Genomic DNA, 27406 nt, shown 5'->3' on the forward strand with positions numbered 1-27406 from the left:
ATCAATATTTCCCCTTATAGCTTCTACATGATCCCCTTGCTTCCCTTATTCATCACGCATAATTAACATGGTTTGTATTCATCTGAGCCTCACAGAATCGTCTAATGCCCATTGTTCACTCGTAACACGTGTCCTCCGTTACCCAGAGTTGTGTGAAAGCCTCTGCGAATTGGAAGTAGGTATAGCTATGAGTTGTTATCTTAATGTATTTATTTTAATACACATTTTAATTCCCTCAGGCTCATTGAATACAAAAATACATGCTGATTATTGTATCACTGTAAATAACTCCTTTCTGATGAGTCATGCTGCCATTTTCACGTTTGCCTTTTTGTTGTTTTGATTGATATCTGGCCGTCTGTTATTTGTGTTGTATTGTAGCCATCAGAGCTCAGACCTCATATCTCAGCGGTGCACTCTCAAGGTTTGCTGTGTTCATTACCCATGTCTGATGTTCACCTCAGCCACTTGTCACATGGTTTCTTAGCCTCACCCACAAATCAATGGCACAATCCAGTGGCTGTCACCGAGCCTCAAATATTCCAAGGACAGTCTCTCTCACTTTCTCTTACACACTCTTACACACTCTTACACACTCTTACACACTCTTACACACACACACACACACACACACACACACACACACACACACACACACACACACACACACACACAGGATGACTGCCAGTGAAGTTCATTGAAGCTCCAGCTGGATTATGATTGACACAAAGAGATATATTAAGGTGACAGTAGAGTCTATGCTGCAGTCTCCTGTCTGCAGTGTTCATGCTGAGACTCTGCAAACACTGTAGTTAATACCTCTGACATAATGAGTTTTGACCCAGCCCCTCATCCCTCCTTCTGACAACATTCTCCTTTTGCTCTATCTTTTCCAGAAGCCTCGTCCCTCGTCTCCACTCCCCTGCTGCTACCTTGCACCAGCATGGCAGACAGTCAACAGCCAGAAGAAGGCACCCCGCAGTGGAACCCAGCAGCCGGGCAGGAGCCTGCTAACACCCATGGGGCCAATGGGTATACGTCCTCCACCTTCAGGACCTGTCAGCCCGGAGGGACCCACGTGAGCGCGGCCTACTCTGCCCAGGAGAACGGATTCAATGGGGATCTAACTGGGGCCCCTGCTATAACTGCAGGTATGACTATATATGTATATTTACCAATACACATGACGGTTACTGCCAATCTCTCTTTTCTCAGAGTTTCTAAGTGATGAAATAATCAATCAGTGATGAGATGGGATACCACAGCCCATAATATAACCATGCCTCCATGATAATGACTTCACGGCCACGATGTGCGTCGTTCCAAGTTTAAAATACATTGAAACTGCCTCATTAATGTCCATAATGTCCTCTCATATACTCTGTTTTGGGCAGTATGTGATGATATTCATGTAGGTCCACGCCATGTGATAATTATCTTATGTCCACAAGGAAATACGTATTTATCTTGTTCCTATGGTTCAACAAGTTGGAGCCAGAACTTAATTACCCCTTGGCCGTCCTAATGGAGGACAGAGCCGAGGCTAATGAACAGATAGAGGGGAAGTACAACGTTAGAATGTAGCTTGCTTATTTTTAACCAGGGGATTTCGCCTCTTAATGGCGGTGTCTTGGTTGAGAATAACAATATGCATCGTACAGCGGGAGACCAGGGAGCAATCGCCTGCCAAGCAAGATATCACCCACCTTCATCACTCATGAAGAAGAAAAAACTAAACACATTTCAGTATGAAGTTTGGACACAGAGATTGCTGTGTATGTGTGTGTGTGTGTGTGTGCATGTTTTCTTTCAAATCTCTCCTACTATAAGAACCACTTGCTGTTATTAACACAGCTATAATTAACACCTAAAATCTCTCTGTGTTTGCCCCTCAAACACAGACCCCCACCCCCCACGCCCACCCTAACCCCCGGAGACAGGAACAATAACCTACTAATGGCGCAACCATGGCAACAGCTCCCCTACAATTTACTGTGCTTGGGGCTTTTGTTCTCTTTGCCTGTAGCTGGTGAGGATATTCAGCTTGCATGGACAGGAGCTCCATTAACCTCCCATCTTGGCCAATTAGACTTCATCTGATACCATCTTTAGAAGCTGATAAGAGAGCTTTAGACGTACCTGCTCATCGCCATTTCATCGTTTTATGCCCCAAGGAGCTTCTTTTTTATTATGCATTCCCTCTCAGACTCAAATCTTCAAATAAGGAAGTTCAGTGCACATAGGATGAGGTGGGATATTCCAGCTTCCAGCCCAGATTTAGTGTATTACATGTAGGGATTCAGATGGAAAATGGATGGAAGGATGGGTTGGGATGGTTTCTTTTGTCCATTTACTTGTGTAGAATGTACAGAAAATGTCCACTGGTCAGATTCCTGGAGAGATTTTTGTTAATTCTCCCCGAAAAACAAAACAATAACAAAGCATATCCCTTGTCAGTGTGTTTGCGTGCTCACTCTCCTGCCCACTCATCTGACATTTTCTCTCTCTGTTGACCTGCTGTCACATGATGCTGAACAAGTTAGTGAATAAACATCATTTCTAAGAGTCACACTGTCATTATCTGTAAATGTCAACTGTTATTTTTCACAGACACAGACACGCACACACACTCACACACAGATGTTACAGCAGCAGTGTTACACAATCTGAATGCAAATGGACTTTTATTTTGCTTGGTTTCTATGAAAGCTTTCCCATGTGACGTCTTGTCCTTTACCTTTAACTGCCAGTCAGGTTTTTCTCTAACTGTTATCCAGTTTGCACCAGTTTTTGCAACTTGCCAATATAGCTCCCAAAATGGATACCTGCAAAATTCATCTGATTTTGGCCTGAAACTCTTGAATCTTCTTTGGAATGAACAAACCCACACTGGCCTTGTTTAGTTGTCTTGGTCTGGTTCTTGTCAGGTTTCTGGACTGTATTTCCATTCGCTACATTTGTATTCATGCACCAGAAGCCTGAGGTGTTGTTGACCTACATTATCTATTTGCTCATTTCTGCTGCATCATTCTCAGAGGGAGGGGTGACTGAAGTGAGCTGTCTTTAAAGTCAGATTTACCCTAAATATGTAATTCATTGTGTTTCCTCACTGTCGTAGTATAAAGACCCCTTCAGCTGTCATGTTTCACCTGAAAAAATAAGCCGTACGTGTCTGCAGAGCATTTTGTCAGCGGACTTGCAGACACAAGCATTGCTCCAGAGCAGAGCAACTCAGGCAAAGTGGGACAGTATGGGTGACAGAAAGGCTGATGCTGGCATTCTGCGAGGCTCTTCTCTCTGCGAAACACTCCTTCAAAGCCAACGAGGACCATCCAGGCACGAAATTGCCCTCTTGACTTTCCTGCGAGACAAAGTTGAACAACTGTCAGCAATGCATGAAGACAGAAAGAAAGGGCTGTCCGGCTGGTTTTTGCGCAGGGGGAGCTGTCTTAAGTAGAAGACTCTCCGCAGGGACATGGTGAACTGATGTTTGTGTCCTTGGGCAGAAACAAATAGCTGGGCACCGTGTCAAGAAGCACAGACTTTGCTCTGCTCTTTGTGCTAAAATGCTTTTATTTTATCAATCTAAGTCAATACATCTTGGTTGATAGAGACATGAACATAGTTACCCAAATGAACCTCTGACGTGACACTTACATTTCTCCTCAAGCAGCAACCGTCAAATCAAATCTAGTGCCCTCGTCTGACATGAGACACACTTAGAAATGTGAAACGGTGGTTATAAGAATGCAACAGAGGCGATGGAGGAAGACAAAGGATCCCCAGTGCAGTCATTTCCAACCGTGTGTACATGAGCAGCTTGGGAATTACAGTGTTAATGTGAACAGAATATAATGAACAGAATGAACAGAATTTATAAAGTCAAGTTTCCTAAGCCTCTCCTGAAAATGATGTGTGCTGCAAATAGCTTCTCCCCGGCCTGAGTCAGCTGTTTGGCTTTTTAATGTGTCATGTTCACATTCTCTCAGATTTACTGTGGGTTCAGGGGAGCCCAGAGACAACAAGGAGACCGAGCCTTAACACGTGTTTTGTATCTATGTACCTTATTTCGCGGATATACTGAAGAGAAAATCTTTGCTCTGCAGCAAAATTCCTGACAAGTAATTCAAGACCGCCAGCCCATCTGCAGCACCACCAGAGCACCAAACTCCCAGTGACAGATGGCCTTTTCAATGGGAGAGATGTCAAAATTCAATTTAAGTATCCTACACTGACGTAAACAGCGAATACTTGGGCTGCAATGGCCTTTCACCAAACACAGCTCACAGCTCAGACAACATGTCCGCCACGTTTCAAGAACACGTCGGCGGCCAACACAACGGAAATACAACGCCAGGCGTTTATTCACTCGCCACAAAAACAACCTCGAAGAAGATTGAATGTTTCAATTGCACAGCTTTCTAGTCACAACTTCAAAATGTGCAAAACAAGTCAATGAAAACCTGACTATTGTTCAAACATCACCAGCAAACTGTCTTTGAAAAAACATTGACGTCTGAGTGTTGTATCTTCTTACAGTCGAGCTTTTTGATTCATCGGGATTCAGATTTGCATCGTTGTTGAGACAAAAAGCTGCAAAGACAGTCACCTTTATGTAACACAAACAAGCTAGCAATGCTGTTTATTTTTCTATATTCTATCGTCTTATTATACTGGGTTTTGGTTCACCTGTTCTGCCTAGTTTCGTTTCTATTGTGTAACAGCTAAATATGAGTAATATTATCTGCGTGTATCTTTTGTGTCTCAGCCATCATTTCCTATTTGTCCGGAGGCTACAGAGGCAGAGGATAAACCAACCCCAGCATGGTTCTGGCATCTGAATTACATAGGGACCAAAGTCACTGGTCCGCCAGTCTGTTGCTATGGCAACCAATTGCACTACACATTTTTGGTGCCGGCTGGTATCACACCAAACAGCTCTCCTGCTCGCTCTGTGCCCTCTGTGCTGTGCTGTGCTGTGCTGTGTGTGCGTGCCTGTGTGTGTGTGTGTGTGCGTGTGTGTGTGTGTGTGGCAGGCTGCCTGTGTGCTGCTTTGACTCAGGGCTTCCAGTCTTAGCCTCAGCCTAGAGACAGCGCACTCTCAGCTTCCCTCTGCTATTTGTTACAGGTAACGCAAGCTTTTAATTGATGTCTGTGTGCATGTTTGTCGTGACTTTCTGATCACTGATCAATGGATTGATAACAGCGACTATTCTATACATCAGTAGACAGTTTGCTTATTTATTATCTTGTCAAATAAAATACCAAATTGAATGGAAGTCAGGCTTTCAGAGCCCTCTTGGCAACTATTTGTTCTGGTTGATAGAAATGCTGAGACAAACGGCCTCTCTAAGGTTTTTGTCACTGTCACTTAGGGCTGTGAATGTGACAAGGTCTGCTGTGTGTGTGAGTCTGTGTGTGTGTGTGTACCTGTGGACGTGAGATTGTAAAGCCAGGATGTCTCATTAAACCCACTGCCCTCGATTTCACACTGCGTCTGGTTTGTGAGAGTGAACATTTGGACACGCTTTGGCCCGTGTTCATGTCTGTATGTGCACGCGTATTTGCTCTGTTTGTGTGTATTGCAGATGGATAGCTTGTCTGATTTGTGGCGAATTAACAAGCCAGATGTACTGTTTGTGGCTGCACAGTGTTCTGCAGATAGACAAAAACAAAAGGTGCAGAATGGGGGAATAGGTAACACGGAAGAAAGGAGTAAAAAGAGGAAAGGCTTGGATGAGATTAGACGTTTACAGAAATAGGAGCGAGGGCTGCGAGCTACACAAAGCCTCCACAACACATCATGCTGAAATAATGTTGAATTTTCTGATAAAAGGATCAGGACATCCATACATATCCTCCACTTCCACCTTTCTGTTGGCATGCTTATTAATTTCAACTCTGGAGAGGAGAGTGTTGCTCTGTGTAGCAGTTTCATTGTCTCTACTTGGCCCCTATTGTTAAACTATTCAAGTACTTTTTTGTTACATTGTCACTTGAGTTTTGAGGGCAAACCATGGTGACCTACCTACAAGTTATAAATATGGTGTATTTATGTCATATTTAGCTCACGAGCTAAGGCCAAGTGACATCTACGCTCTCTTGAATTAGTATGAGTTAGCTAGCACATTATGCTACCACCTAGCAGAATTTGGTTACTAATTTGGAAAAGTAGCAAATACTTGAAACCTCAGCACTCAGGGCGAGACTTGTCATTGGCATTGTCATCCAAACTCACACACGCTAATGCTGATGTCGCTAATAACCACAAATTGTACATGGAAAACAGTACATTAAGGTTGAAGGTGGTGCGATGACGTAGCCATATCATGACAACCCCATCATGTTTCATGCTTAATGCTGATAATATATTCCAGTCAAATTTCACACTTTTTCGCTCTGAGGAAAAATAGTGTGTTTACAAGCGGAAGAAGGTTCTGCCTTTGGCTCTTATCGCTGCACAGATGGCACCAGCACTCTGCAATAACTCACCATTAGTTTCAGGTTTATATGCTAGATGTATTTCTCAGTTAAACATTGACAAATCTGGAGGGTTCTGTGATTTTAAAGAGGCAAAATCATGAAACGTATCTGTTTGTTCTCCAGTGTAAACAAATCACACTTACATTCATTATAGACATCACAGGTGCACAGGCTACTGAGCTGGTTTTCAGGTGTAGTCACGCTGATGAAATGAGACCATTCGCCAAATCCACTGGCTCATTTAATCAGGCTCTGGGCTGTAGGAGCTGTTGATCACTTTGACATTACAGCAGAATGTTTCTCTTGTTTGCACTCTCCAGAACAGATTCTCATTATTCTAAGGAAAAGGGGTTTTGCCTGGCAGCACTGAAGAGTTTACAAGCCTACCCATTTATTGTGCGTTGGTATTGAGTTGGAAATGGGAAATGGCTGCTTTTTAGTGGGTGAGTGGGATGTGATGAGTGTTCCTGGAAGAAGTGTGTATGTGTGTCTGTGTGTGTGTGTTTCAGGGAGAGAGAGAGGGAGAGTGTATTTGAAAGCATTCATGCCTGCCAGCATGTTTCTGAAGATGTGTGGGTGAGTGTGATGCTGGATAGAAAAAGGTCCTGAAGCAGCGGCATTAAAGCAAAAAGCATTACACTGCTACCTGATCCCACATAACCGCAAAGTCTGTCCAAATGAATTTAGCGGCTTTTAGTGCGCATTCCCATTTCTATTAAGAGCCTTTTACTTCTTCCAATCTGCTCAGAAACCCAGTCTGGCCTCACTGATTTCAATTCATAAATATTAAACATGAAACACAATAACTCACTTGTGTCCTGTGATGGTTGAAGAAAGTCAGAAGTGTCTGAATGTCAAATGTTCTGAAACCGGAACAAGACTAATGATATCACATGAAAATCCTTCATTCTTGTTGCTTGCTGTCATTGGTTCGATCTAGATTTGATCAGGAGAGATTTATCGAGAGCCATGACATCACAATAACAGCAGGTGGTCATGTGAAGTCATATCATCATATTAGACTCATCCGTTTTCTTCTGGAGGATTTGGGACACTAAAATAGAATTTCTAGTGCGCACATTGTTCTTTTATGGTGGATCCTTTCTGCAGCTCACCCACAATGTTCATTAAAGTATTATTCTGCTGGGTTTCCATGGTGACACGTGGCAGCCTTCACCAGCATCCCTGCAGTTAATGGAACAATTTTAACTCCCTTACACCTCTTTGATCTCAGGTTTTGAGACACGACACGCACAAAAAAATGTAATGAAATGGAGGACTGTCTGTAAAAGTGATAACATTGTTAATATTAATATTGCTTTATCCAGTGAAAGTCATCAAAGGTCCAGAGCTTCACATTCTTCTCACATACTTTTTTTTCATGCAAACTCTTCAGCGAAATCAGTGCTCTGCTGTTGGAGGCTGTGCAGCTTTATTCTGAAGGGCACATTTTTATTTTCCATCCATTTAAATTTACAGCCTGAATATTTTCATGATATATAAAAAACTTGGTTGACCGTGTGTTTGTGTGTGTGTTTAGAGCAAGTGTCAGCGCGGATCGTGCAGGAAGTGACAGCCGAAGCTGTGGCGGTTCTGAAGGGAGAACAGGAGAGTCAACGGCTGCCATCAGGTGAAACATAAACGCCTCATGATGTTTAATGCAGTTTGAATTGCTGGCTTGCTTTTCTTAACGTGATTTCATCTTTTTCCTCATAGTTGAAGACACCACCAACCTCCCTCCCTCCCCTCCCCCCTCGCCTGCTGCCGAACACTTTGGTCCTCTGGGACGAGGTAGGGTCCATCGTTCGCCGCTGAGTGACTGAAATCATGTGTATGTGAGAGCGAGTCTGATTCTACTTTCTTCCCTGTAAGTGTTCACGTCTGGAGTTTTGTAAAAAAGCCAAGACATCCAGGCGCTGACGTCTTTGGGGGTTGTCTTTGATCCCAGGATACCCCCCAACGCATTCGCCCCCTCCAGTGGGCAAACCACACGTTGAAACCCATTCTAAGAAACCAATACACACCACATCGAGGATCATGTTTTCCATTTATCAGACATCCATTTCCTCCATTTGTCAAGAACAGCAACCGTCTGTGCCTTCATCATAATCACCATGTAACTGTTGAACAAAGAAGCACTCATCTCACCTGAATGACCACAGCTACTCTTTGTATCATCCTTTTCTTCCATTTCCCTTTCTAACCTCCACATCTTGCTGCCTTCACTCTAACATGGCAGCTAATTTACTCATATTGTCTTATTTGGTTGATCTTTGGTCTTGGGTTTTGCATGTTTAATCATGGTGTTGCGTGTACCTGTTCTTGTCCACTGTCAGTCCTTCTGTATGTTTTAGTCTTTGACCACGGAGGGGATTTGTAGCTTTGCAGACAGGTTATTTTCTCATTGCGTGGGTGAACCTCTGGTTCAAGATCACCTGCTGTTATTACGTTATCATGACTGACAGAAAATTGAGAGGGAATTTACTTTTTGTAGCTCATAGTTTTAAAGCTCCAGTCTGCATTATGCCGACTGTTTCTCTTGCAGTGTCATACACACTCTCAACGTTTGATAACTCGGATAGGTAGAAAGAACTCAAAGGTTTTGTCCCAAGTTTGTGGTGTTATTGATTGGAAAAAAGAGGTTCATGTACTGAAGTGTAGTCGTATTCATTTTACAAATCAGATCGGTACTCAAAAGTTTTGGTTGTTCTAGTAGGAATTCTAGTAGGAATGACAGAGGTTCTTTCCTGTTTTCCAAGATGATGGAGGCATAGTTGCTGATGATATGGAGCCAGAGGTTTGTTGTTTGGCTGTAGGGATGGACACATTGTACTGCTGTTTGTAGGACCCTGTAGGGCTGGCCCTGAGAACTGTAGTAAGGCTTTTAGTGTTTGCTGGTTTCTCAAATATCTGCCACCAAACTGCAACAAGGCAGCATTTACATCCACATTGTAGGCCAATGTCGCAAATGAACTACATATGTTGTGTGTTATTACAGAATAAACTCCAAGCAACACTTTAACAGTGCGGCTACATAACATCACGTCAGTTGTGACAATAGACATACCTTCAAATAAGCATTGTCTCAAAAATACAAGCCCTGAGCTCAGAGTGTGTCACACATTGTCAGTTCAGCCACACCACTGATTTCTTGGAAATTTCTTCTTTCTGCTTCTACTATGTACTAACAGAGGGTAAAATACATAACATTTATTACTTATAGTGTCAAGTACCAATGTAACAAGAGATTATTCAAATGGAAGGGGCCAGCTCTAGTTACTGTTTCTGTGTTGTTTATCTCATTTGATCTTAAACAAGGCCTCCTGTAGTGCACACCATGGTGCAGTATGCTCTAAATAGCAGTGATCTGAATGGATTCATACCTTGTGATGATGTTTCCATGGTTTCTGTCAGTATGGCTGGCCTCCAAAGCTTGGTCACCTTTCAGTTGCTTGTCGGTCTCTTTGTCCATGTCCTGTTTATTTTGCTCTTGGTCACTCTTTGTCTCTTTCTTACATTTCGTCCTGCTGATTACTTATTTTCTATCTTTTTTCAACAATTGTTTTTAATTGGTATTTGATTTATTAATTTTCTCCTCCAGCTTTCTCTATTTTGTCACTGCAAAAAAAATGTCAATCTTAACATTATTTAATAAGGAGTCATCTTTTACCAAATTAAACAATTAGTTAGCCCAAAAAGCTAATTATAGACTACTGGAACAATCCAACAGTTATAAGTGCATGCATTGAAGCAAAATATCTGAGGTGAAATGTTTGGCCTGAATGACGCATCCAGTACGATAGGTTTTCTAAACAGATTCATTCTATGAGTAAATGCCAAAGAAGTCGGCCAACTGTTCCCCTTGTAATGCAAAATGTAAATTAATGCAGAACTGCATTTCTGATCTGGCATGGAGTCCTTTCAAAGCGCCGTAGAGCCCTAAAGAGCCCAGTAAAAGCCTGTAATTACCTTGGGTGTTTGATTTGATTTGAGTACAAGAAATCCAAATATGTGTTGAAAGTTATTCAAATTTCTATACAGTGTTTCTATTTAGCTAAAGTAATAAGAAACTTCTAATTTATAAATGCTTTCAGTGCTCCAAATCTGTTCAATTGATAATAGATTTTGATTTAAATCCTCTGTCGACATTTTTTTGTTGAGTTTTCCATAGTTTTCTTGTTTTTTCCCCTCCTTCTTTTAGTTTTTTTCCTCTCTCTTTCTTTCAGTCTGTGTCGGATTTCCCTGCAGTTCTTCTCCTTGTGTCTGTCTTGTTTGTAGATGTAGGGGATGAGGAGGAGGCGGGCCCTCTCCGTCGCTTCCAAAATTCTCGGGAGAGGTGCAAGTTCCTCGCCCCCTCCATCTCAGTTTCCGTGCCCGAGGACGACCCGTACCACTCCGACGAGGAGTACTATGAGCACCCCTTGTTCAGCCCAGAGTGGACGCACTCGGCCTCTCGCCCCACAGGGCAGGCCGTGGCCTTTAGACAGATTGAAGGTGAACCGCGCATGGTTCCTCTTTGCCATTTCTCTCTCCCTCCCTTCCATCTTCTCTGTCCTCTTCTCCTTCTCTGCTCCTTGTCTTTTCAGTGCCAACCCTTCCTTTTCTGTGAGTTGACCCTCTTCCATCCATCCCACCCTCTTTCCGTCCTTCCGTCTGTTCGTCCGTCAGTGTGTTTTTGTGTCCTTGTGATGTGTGTTCAATCACAATCTGAACAGTTTCATGTTTCTGTCATGTTTCTTTTTTCCTTTGAGTCACCAAAAGCCATTTGCTGCCTGTGGTTACCATGCTGTTAGGTCCAACTAGCAGCAGTGATATCTCTAAGGTAGTCAAGTAAAGTGTGATTCACTGTGTGGACATAATCTGCTTTTCTACAGTCTTTACTTTGGTACCAATCATCAGTAAGGCAACATGGCCCACAAGTTCTGTTCTTGAGTTCTGGGATTGGACTGAGGTCCAAATGGCTTTGATGAATTTCACACACATACATGAATGATGACCACCATGCACATGTCCCTCTGTACCAATCACCTCCCAGAGTTGTGTTTTGGATTCCATCGTTGCCAAAGATTGGTCCACATTTTACGAATGCTGTACCATGATTCTCCCTCCAGACCCATCCTCAAACCCTCACTGTGGTCCCCAGGAAGACTTTCAGCTCAGAACACATACACACATGCACCCAAAGTGGGACCAACTCAATGTTACACAAGTCCATGTTAAAACTTTGATTCCTGAGTCCTAAACAAATCATAATGCTATCAGTAGAATTAGTATCGTTAATTTACAAAAGACTGTAGATGCTTTATTACTAGTATGTCAAGTGTTCAAGCAAGTGTCAACAAATTTGGCACTGGAGTGTAGTCTTCGCAATCACTGATAAATGCTTTGCTTTTATCTTCTCAGAATGCCGTTTTATCAGAGATTGACCATGTAAATACTTAGATGGAATCCCACAAACACACAAACACATCACATACCCACTCCCTCCCACCACGGCCCTGATGACACATAAAAAAACAAAAACAATGCATAAACACATGACACATGCAGCAACATTTGGCTGCAAAGCTGCTGATAGCGTTTGGATTTCAAAACATTGTACAATTCACAGCAAGGGTGGCAGCTGAAGAGCAGAGATGGTCCAGCATAGGTTTAAAACCACCAGCATGTGGTTTCCTGTACTGCACCAGGCTGCAACCGAGGGGTTCACAGGTGTTTTCATTTCTGTTTCTGTTTTCCTAAAACAGCAGAACTCCTCAATGATAGGCTGATCTGACTCGTATCGGCATGGTGTGGATGAGAGAGAGAGAGGGGAGTGGGAGTGGTTATACTGTATATGTTTTGTGATAATAAATACTGTACCAATAGAAACAAGGAAGTAAAATAAACTCTTATGAATGATAGAACCAATATAGTTATATCAGATACTGCATAGACCAAGAAGAAGTCCTAGAAACCAGACTCCAAATCAGAAAACAAGTTTTTTTATAAATATCAAAAACCCTCATATTCAATTTATATGTGTTATATATTTATATATATATGTGTCAACAGCAAACACTTCAAGCCATCTTTTTCCCCAGAGCTGAAAGTGTCCCATCATAAACTGTGTTCTCACATAACCCAAGTCTGTGTTGCCTGTAGTCTTAATGTGTCCCCCTCTTCCCCCTGTTTTTGAGAAGAAGAGACCATCGAGGCTCTTGCAGCTGATTACGAGGAGGAGGTGGAAGAGGAGGAGGAGGAGGAGAGTGCAGAGGCAGCAGAGTCGGAGGCAGCTCTTGATGAGCAGCAGTGGAGCGGGGACGAGCCTGAGCTGGATAGCCCCCAAGCCGAGCCCTTAGAGCAGGCTGAGGCTGTAGGCGAGCCCCTGGCAGCTAATACTGCCACAAAGGCCTCTAAGGGGAGTGAGGAGGAGGAGGAGGAGGAGGTAGAGGGTGAGGAGAGCCCTGAGAAAGGTGTGTCCTGCCCTCTGCTCTCCCTGCCTGCATGTTATTGCACTGTCTAGCGTATAAGAACAGAACCAGATGTGTGTAGGAACTCATAAGCATTACTATAATCCAGGTGGAATGGCACATAATCCTCCCTGTGCTCTGCTGCGGCTGTGAGGCAACACAGGCTTGTTGGTGAAAGAGTCACATGAATCTGGTTTTACTCTATGCATTCTTAGCGCTTTTTGTATTCCTGCTGTGGTTTTGGGGGCCGGCCATTCCATATGTGTATGATGAAGTGTTGCTGAAGATAACGTTGCTTTTCTTTCACCAGCTGTGAGCTTACAGGTGTCATCATGTTTGCACACGGCTCCTTGCTTGTTTGCCAGTGCGAGACATGCAGTCATAAATTCTAGTATCCATCATGTTGTTTATCTATGCATAGAATTTGCAGTGAGGTTTTGGCTGTTTTCACATTGATTGTTATGAGTTATGTCACATATCGACCAATGACAATTCACTGATTTGTTTGTTGTTTTGACACAGTTTGCATGTGAGAATGCCTTTCTCTGTCATTCAGTCATTTTCTTTATCATTATGACAAGGACATTATCAGTAATGTGCACAATTAATTGGATATAATCTAAAAATGTGGTCAAGTCCACAAAACCAAAACATTTTCAGTGAATGGCAGAAATGTTGTTCTTTCTGTATCTGATGTCGCATGGACTCCCACATCATCTATTATGCATTGGTTTCCTTATATCAGCATCAAAACGCCTCATGCCGGTTCCGTCACATTCCATGCCATTTTCTCATCCATCTGTGAGTTGGTGGACCCCATGATCTCATCGTTCTTCTTCAGTGATGGCCTTATCATTGTGCTGTAAGTTTCAGAGAAGAGCTTTGCGTGTTTGCCTGTGACACTGGCTTCCCCAGTCCCTGGCTAAATCTCATTCGCAGCATGCCAAAGCAATACTTTTATCTGTGGTGATCATAAAAAACAATTTACAGATGTGGTTTCAGCTTTGAAGATGGACACAGACAAGCAAAGCAGCGACAGAAGCGGATCCATGAGCCCAGACAGCATTGGATCAGAGAAACGCCCAGAAGAATCCTTTGAGCCACCCAATCAGGGTTTCTTTGCCGGGGAACGAGTTGTGCCAGAGAGCCCCACCATGGACATGCCCTCCTTTGTTCCTCCGGTTATTCCCATACAAGCCAAAGACTCTACCAGGTCAAACACCCTTCAGCCTACAATTGGTGAACCCATTACAGTGTCTGAGAAGCAGTCATCAGTGGAGGTGGTAGAGTTCAGCAGCATCACTGCTCCCTCTGATTTCTCTTCAATGGGAGTCAAAGCCCAAGAAGGAGACTCACGAGACAGATCTGGGATGTCGGCATACTTTGAGACGTCTGCCTTGGATAAAGCTCCGCAGAGTAAGGGTGAGGGTTATTATGAGCTGAGTAGCGGTGAAGAGAAGAGTACAGCTGATGCCACATGTAAGGACGTCACCTACAGCGCCCTGGCCAAAACGCAGGATCAACCAGAGACTGACAAAAGTGCAGCAGAGGACGCCAGGCTGGTCACGGTACCTGACAGGAGCAATGAATGCAGGCTATCCCCGGGAAAACTGGCTCTAGACCAGAGAAGTTACTCACTCAACATCACCATTGGAGCAATGGATCCGAGTGGCCAAAACAAACCTCGGATCTTCTCCCCACTGGCCACAGACATCATGTCGTACACAAGTGGAAGTCTGGATGAGTCGGCAGATTACCTCCCAGTCACCACCCCTTCTGTGGAGAAACCTCCTTCCATCCCTCCCCTGATTCTGGAGACTGCAGCCTCCATCACTTCTGATTCCTCATCTCCACCAAAGGCCGCTGAGCCCGTTTCTCAGACTAGTCCCCATCCAGACTCCCCAGAATCGCCCCAGCCCCTTAAGTTCACCTATAAAAATGGAACAGTGATGGCACAAGACCTACCTGAGATGCTGGACCTTGCTGGCACTCGCTCCAGACTGGCATCTGATAACACAGAACCCGACATTACCAGGAGAAAGTCAATTCAAGGTGATGTTCCTGCCTTCAACAATGACCCAATGGCTAACCTGATTTCTGGGGAACAGAGCCCTCTCAAGAGCGACAGCCAAATAGAGGAGATGGGTTACTGTGTGTTCAGTGAATATTCAGGGCCTATGCCGTCTCCTGCAGACGTGTTCGGTCCTGTGGACACCTCCGCACAGTCCTTTACCCACTCTGTCCTAGAAGAAAAAGTGGCTGAAGAGGCTCGGAAATTGGCGACAAGAAACACATCGGTGGAGGACAAGAGCCAGACATCAGGATCTGTGGACAGAGACCAGAAACAGGAAGAGAGAAAAGACTCTGCTGAGGAAAGAGACAAAGCAGATACAGACGTGAAGAAGTCCCATGGCGCGACACCGCTTGAGTCCTTTGTGACCCCAACTGTCACCGTGACTCTAGAAGAAGGTGGGAGGTCGGAGAGTGAGAGTGAACGAAAACCCAGCGAGGGTTCGGCGTCAGAAAGCGAGATTGCCGACTACGAGAGGCAGATCCGCAAGCTGGAGATGGAGGACAGGCCTCTCAGCATGGAGGAGGAACGAGAACTGCGGGAGCTTCGGGAGAAGGTGAAGCTAGTCCACCAAGAGGCCTACGAGGAGGTGGATGCTGAAGATGTTTACCAGCTGACCGGGGTGGCAAAGGACCGAATTGCAAGGCCCATCAAAACCTCTCCTGCTTCATCTGTGGAGAGCAATATCGACGACGACAAGCTGCTCTCCCCGGTGCTGTCACCTTCCAAGATGCAACAGAGGGAGACGTACGGCTCCCCCAAAAGATCTGCTTCACCCGTGACAAGTGTTGGTAAAGAGGAGAGACAGGAGATGGAAAGAAAAATGAAGGAGGAGCAAGAGAAGCAAGCGGCAGAGAAAAAGGAGCAGGCAGAGAGGAAAATTAGGGAAGAGAAAGAAAAGAGGGAGATAGAAGAGAGAGAGAAACGGGAGGCGGAGGAAAAGGAGAAAGAGGAGGCTGAGAGGATACTGAGGGAAGAAAAAGAGAAAGAAAAGAAAGAGCTAGAACTGAGAGAAAAACTGGAGAGGGAGAAGAAGGAGAGAGAGGAGCAAGAGAGGGTTGAGAGAGAGGAGAAAGAAAAGGAGAAGAGAGAAAGAGAAGAGCGGGAGAAGAAGGAGAGAGAGGAGCAAGAGAGTGTTGAGAGAGAGGAGAAAGAAAAGGAGAAGAGAGAAAGAGAAGAGCGGGAGAAGAAGGAGAGAGAGGAGAGGGAAAGAAAGAAAGAAAGGGAGGAGGAAGAAAGGAGAGAAAAGGAGGAATTGGAAAAGAGAGAGAGGGAGCTGAGAGAGAAGAAAGAGAAAGAGGCTGAGGCGGACAAGAAGATTGAAGTTGGAAAGGTGACAGAGACATGTGGAAAACAAGAGGAGACGAAGCCTGAGGAAGAAGATGAAAAGCCTGAGAAGCATGTGAAAGAGGGCGATGATGAAGATGATAACGTAGCAGAAAAGGCGCAGGAAGGTGCCGGAGCAGCAGTGATCCAAGAGGCGACGCGTGCAGCCATCGAATCAGTGGTGACCGTGGAAGACGATTTCATCACCGTGGTCCAGACCATCGATGAGGGAGAGGAGCCAGGACACAGCGTCCGCTTCTCTGCTCTGCCCGAGACCAAAGTCCTGCAGGGAAGTGACCAGAAAGAGGAAGAGAAAGAGGAAGGAGAGGCGGCTGTGGAGATGGCCCAGGAAGCGGAGATGGAGGCTGCGAGTCCAGAGGAGGTTCCTGATGTCGCTGATGCTCCACAGACTCCCGCCTCGCCTGAGAAGGAGGCTCAGACTTCAGACACAGAGGGACCAACGGAAAGCTACGACAGAGACGAAACCACCATGGACGACTCCATCCTGGACAGCTCCTGGGTCGACACACAAGGTGAGGGGTTCACACTTTTCTTCTTCTTCTTCCTCTTGTCTTCCTCTTGTTTATATTCTTTCTTATTTGGTGAAAGTCTGTCAAGTACAAACACTTTTCTCGTCTCCTGATTTGTCCCGTCTCAGATGACGATAAGAGCATGATGACCGAGCAGATCGAGCCTTTGCCCGAAGTGTCGAGCCCGATGACGAAGACTCCCGGCGTCCAGCACAGGCAGCAGCCGCAGACCAAGCAAGAGACGCAGGACAAGCTGGTTAAACCAAAAGTCAAGGGAGGACGAGCTAAAGGACGCATGTCCACACCGGAGCGCAAACCCGTCCGCAAAGAAACCGTCTACATCCCCAGAGAGGACGTCAAAAAGAAAAAAGGTTTGAATGTTTACATTGTCGTCTATACAGTGCATGTCTTCCTCATTGTTGTGTGTGTGTGTTGTTCTGAATAACCCTGTTCCTCTTCGTCATGAAGCCGTGATTAGGAAGACTGAGTTTACCAAAAAAGTCGAGGCCCAGACTCGCTCGCCGTCCAAGAGGGCTCCCCTGAAGCCGGCCGGCCGCCAGACCCGCGCCACCCAGCACCACTCCTGCCCCCGTAGGAGACCCACAGGTGAAGGGGGGCGGGGCCTGTCTGCAGGAGGACCACCTGCTGCCACCATATCACACCTCCATCATCCATTCTGTGTGGTTGTGTTTTCTTTGTCATATGTTTGTGTTTTTTTGAAAACAATAAAATTGGAGTTTCTATTACATTTTTTCATTTGCCTTATTTATGCCCTTATTTATGTATTATTTATTTTACTTTGCACATCCGACCTTGCCACTACCATCTCCATTCAACTATCTTATAAGCATTGTGGATTTTTTTTCAAATGTCATGTAAATACAATAATAACATTGAGATCGACATAAAGAGATGTGCTCTGCCTTTAGCACAGCACACAACAGTCTCTGTCTTTGTGCGAAGAAGGTAAAGCAATTCTTCTGTTTGTCTCCATCGCTTTTATCTTGGCTGATCTAAACCTCATTCCCTCTCTCCCTCTTCTTCTTCCTCACAGAGACGGCACCAGACGGTCGTCAGCCTCTCAGCGTTGCCAGACAGTCCCGGGACAGAGCCTCGGTGAGTGTCCTACACCCCTCGGCAACGACATGACCTCTGTCTCACCAAACACTCTGAGGAATTAGACGTACCCTCAAAACTTTAAGGGCAGGGAAGAGTTGTAGTAGAATATTATAAGACAGTAGGTTTTTTTTTAGTTGATTTCCAGCAAATCGCCCAAGCTTTTTACACGTCTGATTTCAAGGTTATGAAATGAAATGAAAGGCAAACGTCTGGATTTCTGTTGGAGAAAGCGAAATCCAAGAACTGAGGCTCTCTGACTGAACTGTAATTATCAATAGAATTAACAGATGTTGAGTGATAATGTCAAGTCTAATGCCCACGTCCAAAGAGGTTTCGTCAGCTGTGCCAATAATCACACCATGTACCATTAATGTCCCCCAGTGTCCATCTGTCCCTGCATGAAGGTCCGACTCTGTGGTAACATCGCTCTCTATTAACTGCATTAATGGGGTTTTCTCTCTAAGCTGCATGATGTTGCTTTTGAAACCTTTGATATTGTCGCCGCGTTAAATGGGTTTTGCACACAGAGACGACGAGCCAGATCCATTTAAAGATTTTTTTTTTTGTGTTACTCAGTGGGTGTTGAATCGCACCGTGACATTTCTCCAGCGGCTGTGGTCGTGACTCCATTTTACTCCCCCGCCCTGGTAATGACAGTTATTGCGTCTGAAATAATGCAGTTCCTCGTAGATCTTAAATGTCGTGTCAGTACAGAGCGCTTTCACTGTCCGTTCCGGCTTTGTACCCACACCTGATATGCTGATGTTCTACTTAAATTATAATGATTGACGCATCACATCTCCAGCTTTCCAGTACAGCTCCTAGTAAGGACTACTGAAGTGCATCACACTGCTGCTGGAGTCAGACGAGTGTGTCCATGAGCATGAAAATATTCTTCACGTTTGGTTTTGACATTTCAATTCCTGTCACATTTAGTTTTCATCCTAATCAACATGAATGTGCATGATTTATTGGGCTATGATTAAATGTGATGTGCTCTAGATCTGATGGAGATATTGTCTAACATGACACACATCAGATCTGTGATGATGCATGCTGAACCGTGTGTGTCTTTATCACTCTCCTGTCACCGTTGTGTCCTGTGTTTTGGTGGCATGTCCCTCACTCATCGGATGTCATGGACACACCCCCTCAGTGTTATGCCCGTCGTTTGCCACTAACAAAGATCCCCACCGTCATATCCAGAGTGACTGCCTCATTAGATAAACCTCGACCATCCTCATCTTCATTATCACACAGACTAATAGTCAAGGTAGGTGGATGGTAGAGCAGCATAGAGAGCAAATATGCTGTATTTCTGTTCTGAACAATCTTTTTACTTTAGAATTTATGAACTCTGAGCATCTTATTACATCAGTGTTTATTCAAAAGGAAACTGATTCAAGGAGGTGTGTGTGTGTGTGTGTGTGTGTGTGTGTGTGTGTGTGTGTGTGTGTGTGTGTGTGTGTGTGTGTGTGTGTGTGTGTGTGTGTGTGTGTGTGTGTGTGTGTGTGTGTGTGTGTGTGTGTGTGTGTGTGTCTGCAACAGGATGGTGGCTCAAGAAGCCCTGATAAGAGGTCTCGGCCACGGCCTGCCTACATTTTGAGTCGCCGTGGATACCATGATCAGGAGGAGAGTTCCACCTCCATCACCAGCTCCGGCTCCACAGCTCCTCGCAGACCCACATGTAGGCTACCAGCTCACTCAGTCTTAAGTATTTAATTTACTGTCTTCTGTTAACTATGTCGACCTCGATACGGGTTTTTGAAAGCCAGCGTGAACTGTGACGCTCAGGCCTTTAGTTTTTTAAAGATGTATTGAGTGTGTCCTTGGACTGCTCATAATACTAATATTCTCTCTGTGACACTTTATATCTAATGAGTGCAGATTTTTGTGTTTGGATGTGGAATAGGACTGTCAGACACATGCAAACCTTTATATGTTTCCTTCTTCCTCTTCCTCTTTTCTTCCTTTCCCTCCTGTAGCGTTTCACACTGACATGCGGGCAGAGTACAGGACAGGACGAGCCCCTTGTATGACAGGTAGAGGGACCGCTTCATACCTCTCACTTCACACATTACATCTTTAGATTTAGTGACCGGTGCACCAGTGTGTGCGTTGTGTATCGTTTGTGGTCTGCAGACTTGCAAAACACCTACACGCCCCCTACTGGGCTGGAGTAGCCATTGCAACCCTTCCTCACGTACCTTAATGTCTGCTGACCTGCAACATTTGCATTTTTCCCTTTCACTTTAACCTCTACACGCTACACTGTACTGTTCATGATCAGTTGTATCTTGAGTTTCATGATTTAAGAACAGTTTAGATCATTTTCCCGTTGTGTTAGAATGACCCCGGCTTCTCTCCGCACAGGTACAGAGTTGGTGCGCTCGCGTTCGGCCCGCAGCGGCCACTCCACTCCCCGCACCCCCGGCTCCACAGCCATCACACCAGGATCCCCGCCCAGCTACTCATCATCCTCAAGGACCCCTGGGACCCCACTCTCCCTCAGCTTGATTTCCCAGGAGAGGAAGGTGGCTGTCCTGCGGACTCCACCCAAATCGCCTGCCACCACGCCCAAGCAGCTGCGCATCATCAACCAGCCGCTGCCCGACTTCAAGAATATCAAATCCAAGATCGGCTCCACAGAAAACATCAAGTACCAGCCCAAAGGAGGACAGGTGACGCTCTTTTAAATCTCCTCCCTCAAAGCCCATAGTTTCCTCCGTATTGTCTGCTTCTGCCAGTTCTACAATATGTTTCTCCTTTTTTCCTTGTCCTGTTCGTCTTTCCTCTAGTTTCAATAATATTTAAGAAGTTTTTCTGGATAAGAAACTGCTCTAATCTGTTTTCTGTTTAGCTGTTTTACCATTTTGGTTTGAGATGCCTGATGAAGCTTCCCGACTCGTCCAATACCAATGCTTTGTTACATCCTTATGTGTCACAGTATGTACAAACAAGGTGTCCTTTTGTGTCTGTATAGAGACATAAAAGGACACCTTGAGCTCCAGCGAAGCCTCTTTTAAACTCTTCCTGAATAGGGCATCTGGAATGTTTTGGCATCACCACTCACAAGTGAACACCAGGCCATGTCCAGAATCTACATTATTGAGTATTGGCCAGAAGGTGGTGGGTGGCTATTGTAGCATCAATCCAAGAAAAGACCCTCAGTCTAGCTTTCAGTAGACATGGCAGCTTAAAGTGGGGTTTGGGCCCAGGCTGTTCTCTGTTGTGGATGTAGTCTGGGGTGGATGAGACGATAGGATAGGAGGCTGAGGACATTATTGGACACCCACACGTGTGTGTTGGAACTTCAGCAACGTCCAAAAGTCGACCTCAGAGTTATAGAGTCTCTAGACAGTATACAGTGTGACATCGTGCATCCTGTGTTGTGATGTAAACAGTCGCTCTACAGGCCTTTCACTGAGATCTTTGTGTGTGGAAGACAGGGAAGCATCGTACTCCAGTCTCCCGTCATCTGTAGGAGAAACGGTGTGTGTGTGTGGAGAGCTTCTCAGTGCTTGTGTGAATGTGTGAGAAGTCATGCATGATTGATCGGTTAAAACAGTGACTATGCTTAATTGATATGCAAATGTAGTTTGGAGAGGACGAGTCTGCAGGGGGAAACAGCGGCAGATTGATCGCCACTGTCCAGGGAGACAGAGTGAGAGAGAGAGACAGAGACAACGAGAGAGAGAGAGGGAGGGACTGGCATTGGAAATTTTAACGTATTCAAACATGTTAAACTTTTTACTGTGTGATGTTTTGTTTCCAGGGTCATGTGGGGAGCTGCTGCACTCCACACAGGACTCTGCCATTGTTTTTCACATTTTACCGCCCACATGACAAAGGATTTAATCCACAGTGGTTTTCTAAAGCCGGAGGAGAAATTGTGTCCCTTTCTTTGCGTGTTTGGCTGTGAACCTGTCGTGCTGTCGTCTGGCTGTCTTACTTCTTTTCTGGTGTCACTGGAATGTGTTCAGATGGGTTGAGGTTGAAGTTCCACAGATGAGAACAGATTATTGTTCTTGCCAGTAAGTGCCAAGTCATAGGAGTCAAGTAAAGTGTGACCAGTACTTTCTGTCTCGTTCTCAGCTCATGAACAAAGAATCCTGCAGCCATTTTCTTTAACCACTGATAAGTTGTATGTAGACCTCAGTGCCCCACAGGCCAGCAGTGTGTTGATGTGTGTCCGTACGCTCAGATTGGTTAGGGCGGCTTTTGGTGACTGGCTGGAACTCTTCATCTTCCTTTTGCACCAGCACTCTCTTTAGATGAAGTGAAAATAGAGTCCCCCTCTTATGGCAGTGGCTTTATGCCCTGTTAATAAAATGACTCAGGGGGGTTAAAAGCTTATAAATGTTTTAGGAGAGTCAGCAGAAAGTGTCTAGACAAACACTTGGCCTCAAGGCTGCTATTTGTATCTCATAAGTAGATTTAGAGACGGTCCCACGGAGGGATGAATACTTGTTTAAGTTATATGATAATTACATAAATCTACAATCTCCTCTCCTCTCCTCTCCTCTCCTCTCCTCTCCTCTCCTCTCCTCTCCTCTCCTCTCCTTCTTTTCCCGCTAAATGCATTGTGAATGTACAGTATGTGTGTACTTCCCACTTGTACTGTGTATAATGTATTTACTGTTGATATTGATGCACTTACCAACTGCTGTGTGTGTGTGCGTGTGTGTGCGTCTCACGCCTGCCTTCTCTTTCTGCAGCTACACAGGCCCATTCACCATGACAGCACTTTCATGCTGTATCATGCTCACACCATAAACTAATGGTGCTGAGACTTAACGGCAATGCATTTGCATCTATTTGCTTCCTGACTGCATGCACTGCCAGTCCAATTCTGACACTTACTGAAGTATCCATTAAGGAGAGAGGATGTAAAGCTGAGTCTGACAAGCTGAGACTTGTGAAAGTGTGTGTTAAAGGCTAGATGTTACATTGGTCTCCCTGGACTCCAAATGTATGTCTTCAAATTAATTAAAGTATCATGTTGAAGCTCCTCACATTATGCTGCACCCTCACCGTGTACCACTGTGATCCTCCGGGGGCTGAAAGACTCACTAAGAAGCTTTGGCTTCAGTTAGACAGCTTAGCACCATTTAGTGATGAAATCCAGGTTTCAGGGGATCTTATGGAGTCGAGGAGTCAGGAGGCGCAGCCTGAGAACAAAGCAAGGCTCTAATAGTTACACATGTGCTGAATGGTGCGTGTCCCAAACAACAACAATTAGAAGGCAGCCAGAGAGTTGATACCTCCGCCAAGGCCGAGTACTGTGTGTCAATGATGGAATGTCCATTCAAATCTGGTAGCCAATTATTGAAACACAATCAGGAATATAAAAACCAGACAGAATATTTTAGTTGGGGGTGAATGGATGTGGCCTGTATATGGATGGATCACAGTAATATTGCTGATGTGACTCAGCATCAGTCTGACTGATACCAAAGTTACATGGGACCAACAGACAAATAGGACAGAACACATAACCTCCTTGGCGTAGGTATAGACCCTCTGCGCTGTAGCCAAAGAATCACAGGTACTATGTTTACCCTGTGGAACTCCATGCCAGTGAGCAACTGTCCCACCTCATTCCTCACCTCCACTCCCGCAGGTGTTCATCCCCAGTGTTAGGCTGGACTTTAGCCATGTTCAGTCTAGGTGTGGGTCCTTGGACAGGAGAGGCTACTCAGCAGGAGGTGGAAATGTGAGTCCTGTGCTTTAACTCCATTGTCTCGGTGTTGTCTTGTGTTTTGTCTGTGTATGTGTGTGTGTGTGTGTGTGTGTGTGTGTTGATTCACCCATTGCCTTTTCATGTTCCACCCCTGCTTTTCATTCTTGTCATAAAGCCACTGGCTCACATAAACACAAACACACACACATGTAAAAACAAAAGGATAATAGAATGAATCATAGAAAATAATGAATAATTGAGAGACGAAGTGACCAGCAGCCTAATGAATCACCCAGACTCACTATGTTATCATGCACTCTATACACGTATACCATTGTTCTGTACTCTGATTAAGGTATTATGTAACTAAGATGTATATTTTACTGTTCACTGAATATACATCACTTGTTGCTTCATTGCAGAATGAGGAGAGAGACATCATCCAGGTCCTTTACAAGGAGGGAAAACTCTCATTTATGCCGATTTCAAACAAACTGTGGTGTATTAATGACAATTGAAAAGAATCATTTGAAAGTATCTAAGTTTTAACTTGTGCCTCAACTGACATAAAGCACATCTCCTCTTAGTCTTGGCTCAGTGTTCGTCCTGCTAGATTGGCTGGCTGATGTGCATATTTGTGCTTCTGGTAGTTTGTAATCTGGTTCATTGTGTCGTTCATCATCTCCTCCTCTCATCTTTCCTTTTGGACTAACAAAGTGGGAATGCCGAGTCATTTCAGCAGACTGAAGGGTTGACTCAGCAAAGTGACGCGCCCGTGTGATTGATCTGTATCTCTCCTTCCTCCTTGTAGTAGACGTTGTGTGTGTGTCTATATAACTACCTTCCATTCAATCTTAACTTTGACTAAGTAATGCATATTTGACAGGTGTTGTGTTTGTGCCAAAACATTCCTTGTGGCTAATTGTGATGATTCAGACAGGATATAAGCATAACATGTATTCAGTCTTGGTTTGGTTTGTTCCCTTAAAAAACAGCAGGTCTCCTTAGTGCAGAACAAAAGCACTATTATTCACAATTCACTGTAATTCTGCTTGTGTCCTTTTCTAGTAATTTCATGTAATTACATATCGCTGTGTTAGAATGTAGATAATGTGGGCTTTCTCATTAAAATGACATTTAGAGCATAATACTGCTGAAATTACACACTTTTCTGTGTGTGAGCATTGTGAGGGTGTGTGACAGTGTGATAGTTACCTCTACCTCTGTGTGACCTCTCTCTGACCCCTGACCTTGCTCCTTCCAGGTGCAGATACAGAGCAAGAAAATTGATTTGAGCCACGTGACCTCCAAGTGTGGCTCTCTAGACAACATCCATCATCGGCCTGGTAATTCAGCGGGAACACGTTCACCACCGCTTGGCGGCACTCAAACATCCACATTGTGTATTTTACTATTTATAGTTACAATAAATGTTAGAGGACATTCATCTCCTTTTATAATATGTTAATTGATTCATAAAACATACACATACACATAGACGTTTAGGCTCTCAGTTTAGCACAACTAGACGACTGCCTCAAATCCTGTAACGCCATCTGCTGGTTGATCTTCAGCTCTACAGGCAGCAGCTTCATAAAATCACTGTGACCCAGAAGATTTTCCAGTGAAATCCAATTATCCTTGAATAATTGGATGGGCACACACACTCTTTCAGTAGAGCATAACACTGTGTGAGATTATGCATAATGTAATCAGAGCCGTATTTAGACACTTGAGCACGTTCCCATATCACATTCCAAATGCATAAGGAAGTGTACAGGTTTAACTGCTTTTCCTCAGGGGGCGGTCACGTGCGTATAGAAAGTGTGAAGTTGGACTTCAAAGACAAAGCCCAAGCCAAGGTGGGTTCCCTGGATCATGCTCACCACACTCCTGGTAGAGGCCCGATCATGGTGAGTGTCAACTCCAGGCTGTAGTGTTAAATGAGTGTTAAATGTGATAGTTTGTGTGATTTTATAGTCGACTACACAGATTGTGTGTTTCCTTCACAACCTCTGAGAAAATCGCTAATAATCTTAATCAGTACTGGAAAAGTATTTAGTGCTGCTAATGGAGTTACACAGTCCAGGACAAAGACATTACCATAGACATGTTTTAGTTCTTAGTGTTTAGTTCTTCTGTTCTTCTTCTTCATCCTCCTCCTCCTCTTCTCCCCCCCCGCCTGTCCTCAGATTGAGAGCAACAAACTGATGTTTCGTGACCCATCCAAGGCTATAGTGGAGCAGGGGGCTGAGGTTGCTGTCCAGTCACCGGGCCACTCCGGCACTGTCTCACCACAGCGCCTCCGGGAAAGCCAACTATCCTCCTCCGGCAGCGTTAACATGATGGAGTCGCCGCAGCTCGCCACTCTGGCGGAGGATGTCACTGCAGCTCTGGCCAAGCAAGGTTTGTGAACATTGGATCTCACCTCACCGTGATCCCATCTGGCCCCTCCTGCCACCCTGAGGCCAACTGTTTACCACAACTAGTCAACAAACCGCAGCCTCTGATTATCTCCACTTCAGCATCCATCTCTCTCAACAACAACCACTTTTCAACTAGAGACTCAAATTAGGAGCTACTGTGCTTTAATCCTCATTTTTGCCTATTTTAAACCCAAATATGTGCAATTGTTGGCCCCCCTTTTTGAATGATGTTGCTTAGAATAGTTCAGTGTAAACACTGGGCCCAGATCAGGTTTAGCAGTGTGTACAGAGTGGTCTAGAGGATTTGACTGGTCCTGGGTCAGTGTTTTGAAGACGCTACAGCATTTTTTCTACATTAAATATGAAGAAATGTGGCCAGCACACCATGCAGCTCGCGTTGTTCTTGCTCAGTAAACGTGCATGGACGCCAGAACCCCAAGCATCTGTACTGCAAGTCATTCCGCTCATCAAATATATAATATATTTATCAATATATATATAGAGACGTGAATAAAAATGCGAGTTCTTTGGCATCTCCATTTCTTCAAATTTTAAACGGAAGTGACAATATGGCTATAAAATGTACCCATACAACTGCATTATTGCAAGAACCTGTTATGGTAAGCATGTATTGATTCTAATATACAAAAGAGGCTATTTTGTAAATTAAAAAAAAATCATTTTAGTAAGTTATTTCCTGAATTATTGGATAAAAATCAAACAAGTTCATGTTTTGTAGTTCTTAGTTGTTTACTGTGTTTTGCTTCGTGACAATGCCAGACAGCCGATTTGGTGTTGCTAAGGAACGCATCATCAGCATCAGAACAATCTCACATAGCTTCATTGTCTTTAAAAGCTGCAGATAATCAGCTTACTGCTGTAAAAAAAAAAAAAGAAGAGTACAGCTCCCTGAGAGTGAATAAGCAGGAGTGTGTGTTGCCAGAACCGCAAAGCTACTGAACGACTGCGACCTGAGATTCAGCAAAGATGCAGCTAATCTGAAACCTGTGTGTGTGCGTGTGTGGTGCAGATCCTATGCTGTTTTAAGGGGGATACTGATGTATCTGGGTGTTCTGTTGCCATTTGTGGAAGAAGAAAGTGGATTAGATATTTTGAAAAAATCCATAAAAGAGGTCACAGTGGCCGAGGGAGCTCGGACTCTGTCAGGAAAGTGTTTGGATGATCTCCTTTTCTTTTTCCGACACTGTTTGTGGTATATTCTGCCTCCTTCCTGATTATTGCCCTCACCTGCGACTGTTTGTTTGCTTCTGTGTTTTTTCTGCATCCCCATCTCTGTGTGCCCCTCCCCCAGGCCC

The 27406-nt window shown here is 44.5% G+C and overlaps 1 protein-coding gene across 1 annotated transcript; it reads left to right on the forward strand.

Annotated features, from left to right (window-relative positions):
* Nucleotides 1-943: 943 nt before the first annotated feature.
* On the forward strand, nt 944-26078 carry map2 (microtubule-associated protein 2). Its single transcript, XM_076169810.1, has 19 exons — nt 944-1151; nt 8024-8113; nt 8200-8274; nt 10762-10977; nt 12663-12938; nt 13938-15262; nt 15365-15874; nt 16367-16865; nt 16991-17067; nt 17110-17233; nt 17331-17468; nt 17917-17978; nt 19530-19668; nt 19967-20023; nt 20355-20662; nt 23605-23697; nt 24929-25010; nt 25465-25577; nt 25857-26078. The coding sequence occupies exons 1-19, from the start codon at nt 944-946 to the stop codon at nt 26076-26078; spliced, it is 4614 nt and encodes a 1537-aa protein (XP_076025925.1).
* The last annotated feature ends 1328 nt before the right edge of the window (nt 26079-27406 follow it).

The sequence above is a fragment of the Genypterus blacodes genome, unplaced genomic scaffold, assembly GCF_046128005.1.
Source record: "Genypterus blacodes isolate CSIRO-AG114 ecotype Tasmania unplaced genomic scaffold, CSIRO-AGI_Gbla_v1 ptg000214l_1, whole genome shotgun sequence".
Lineage (NCBI taxonomy): Eukaryota > Metazoa > Chordata > Actinopteri > Ophidiiformes > Ophidiidae > Genypterus > Genypterus blacodes.

What these genes read in the sequence shown, in the direction of transcription:
- map2 (XM_076169810.1), top strand. Translation starts at nt 944, where the DNA reads ATGGCAGACAGTCAACAGCCAGAAGAAGGCACCCCGCAGTGGAACCCA. An exon ending in GGCCCCTGCTATAACTGCAG is followed by an intron (nt 1,152 to 8,023) that starts GTATGACTATAT and finishes GTGTGTGTTTAG; the next exon opens with AGCAAGTGTCAGCGCGGATC. An exon ending in GAGTCAACGGCTGCCATCAG is followed by an intron (nt 8,114 to 8,199) that starts GTGAAACATAAA and finishes TTTTCCTCATAG; the next exon opens with TTGAAGACACCACCAACCTC.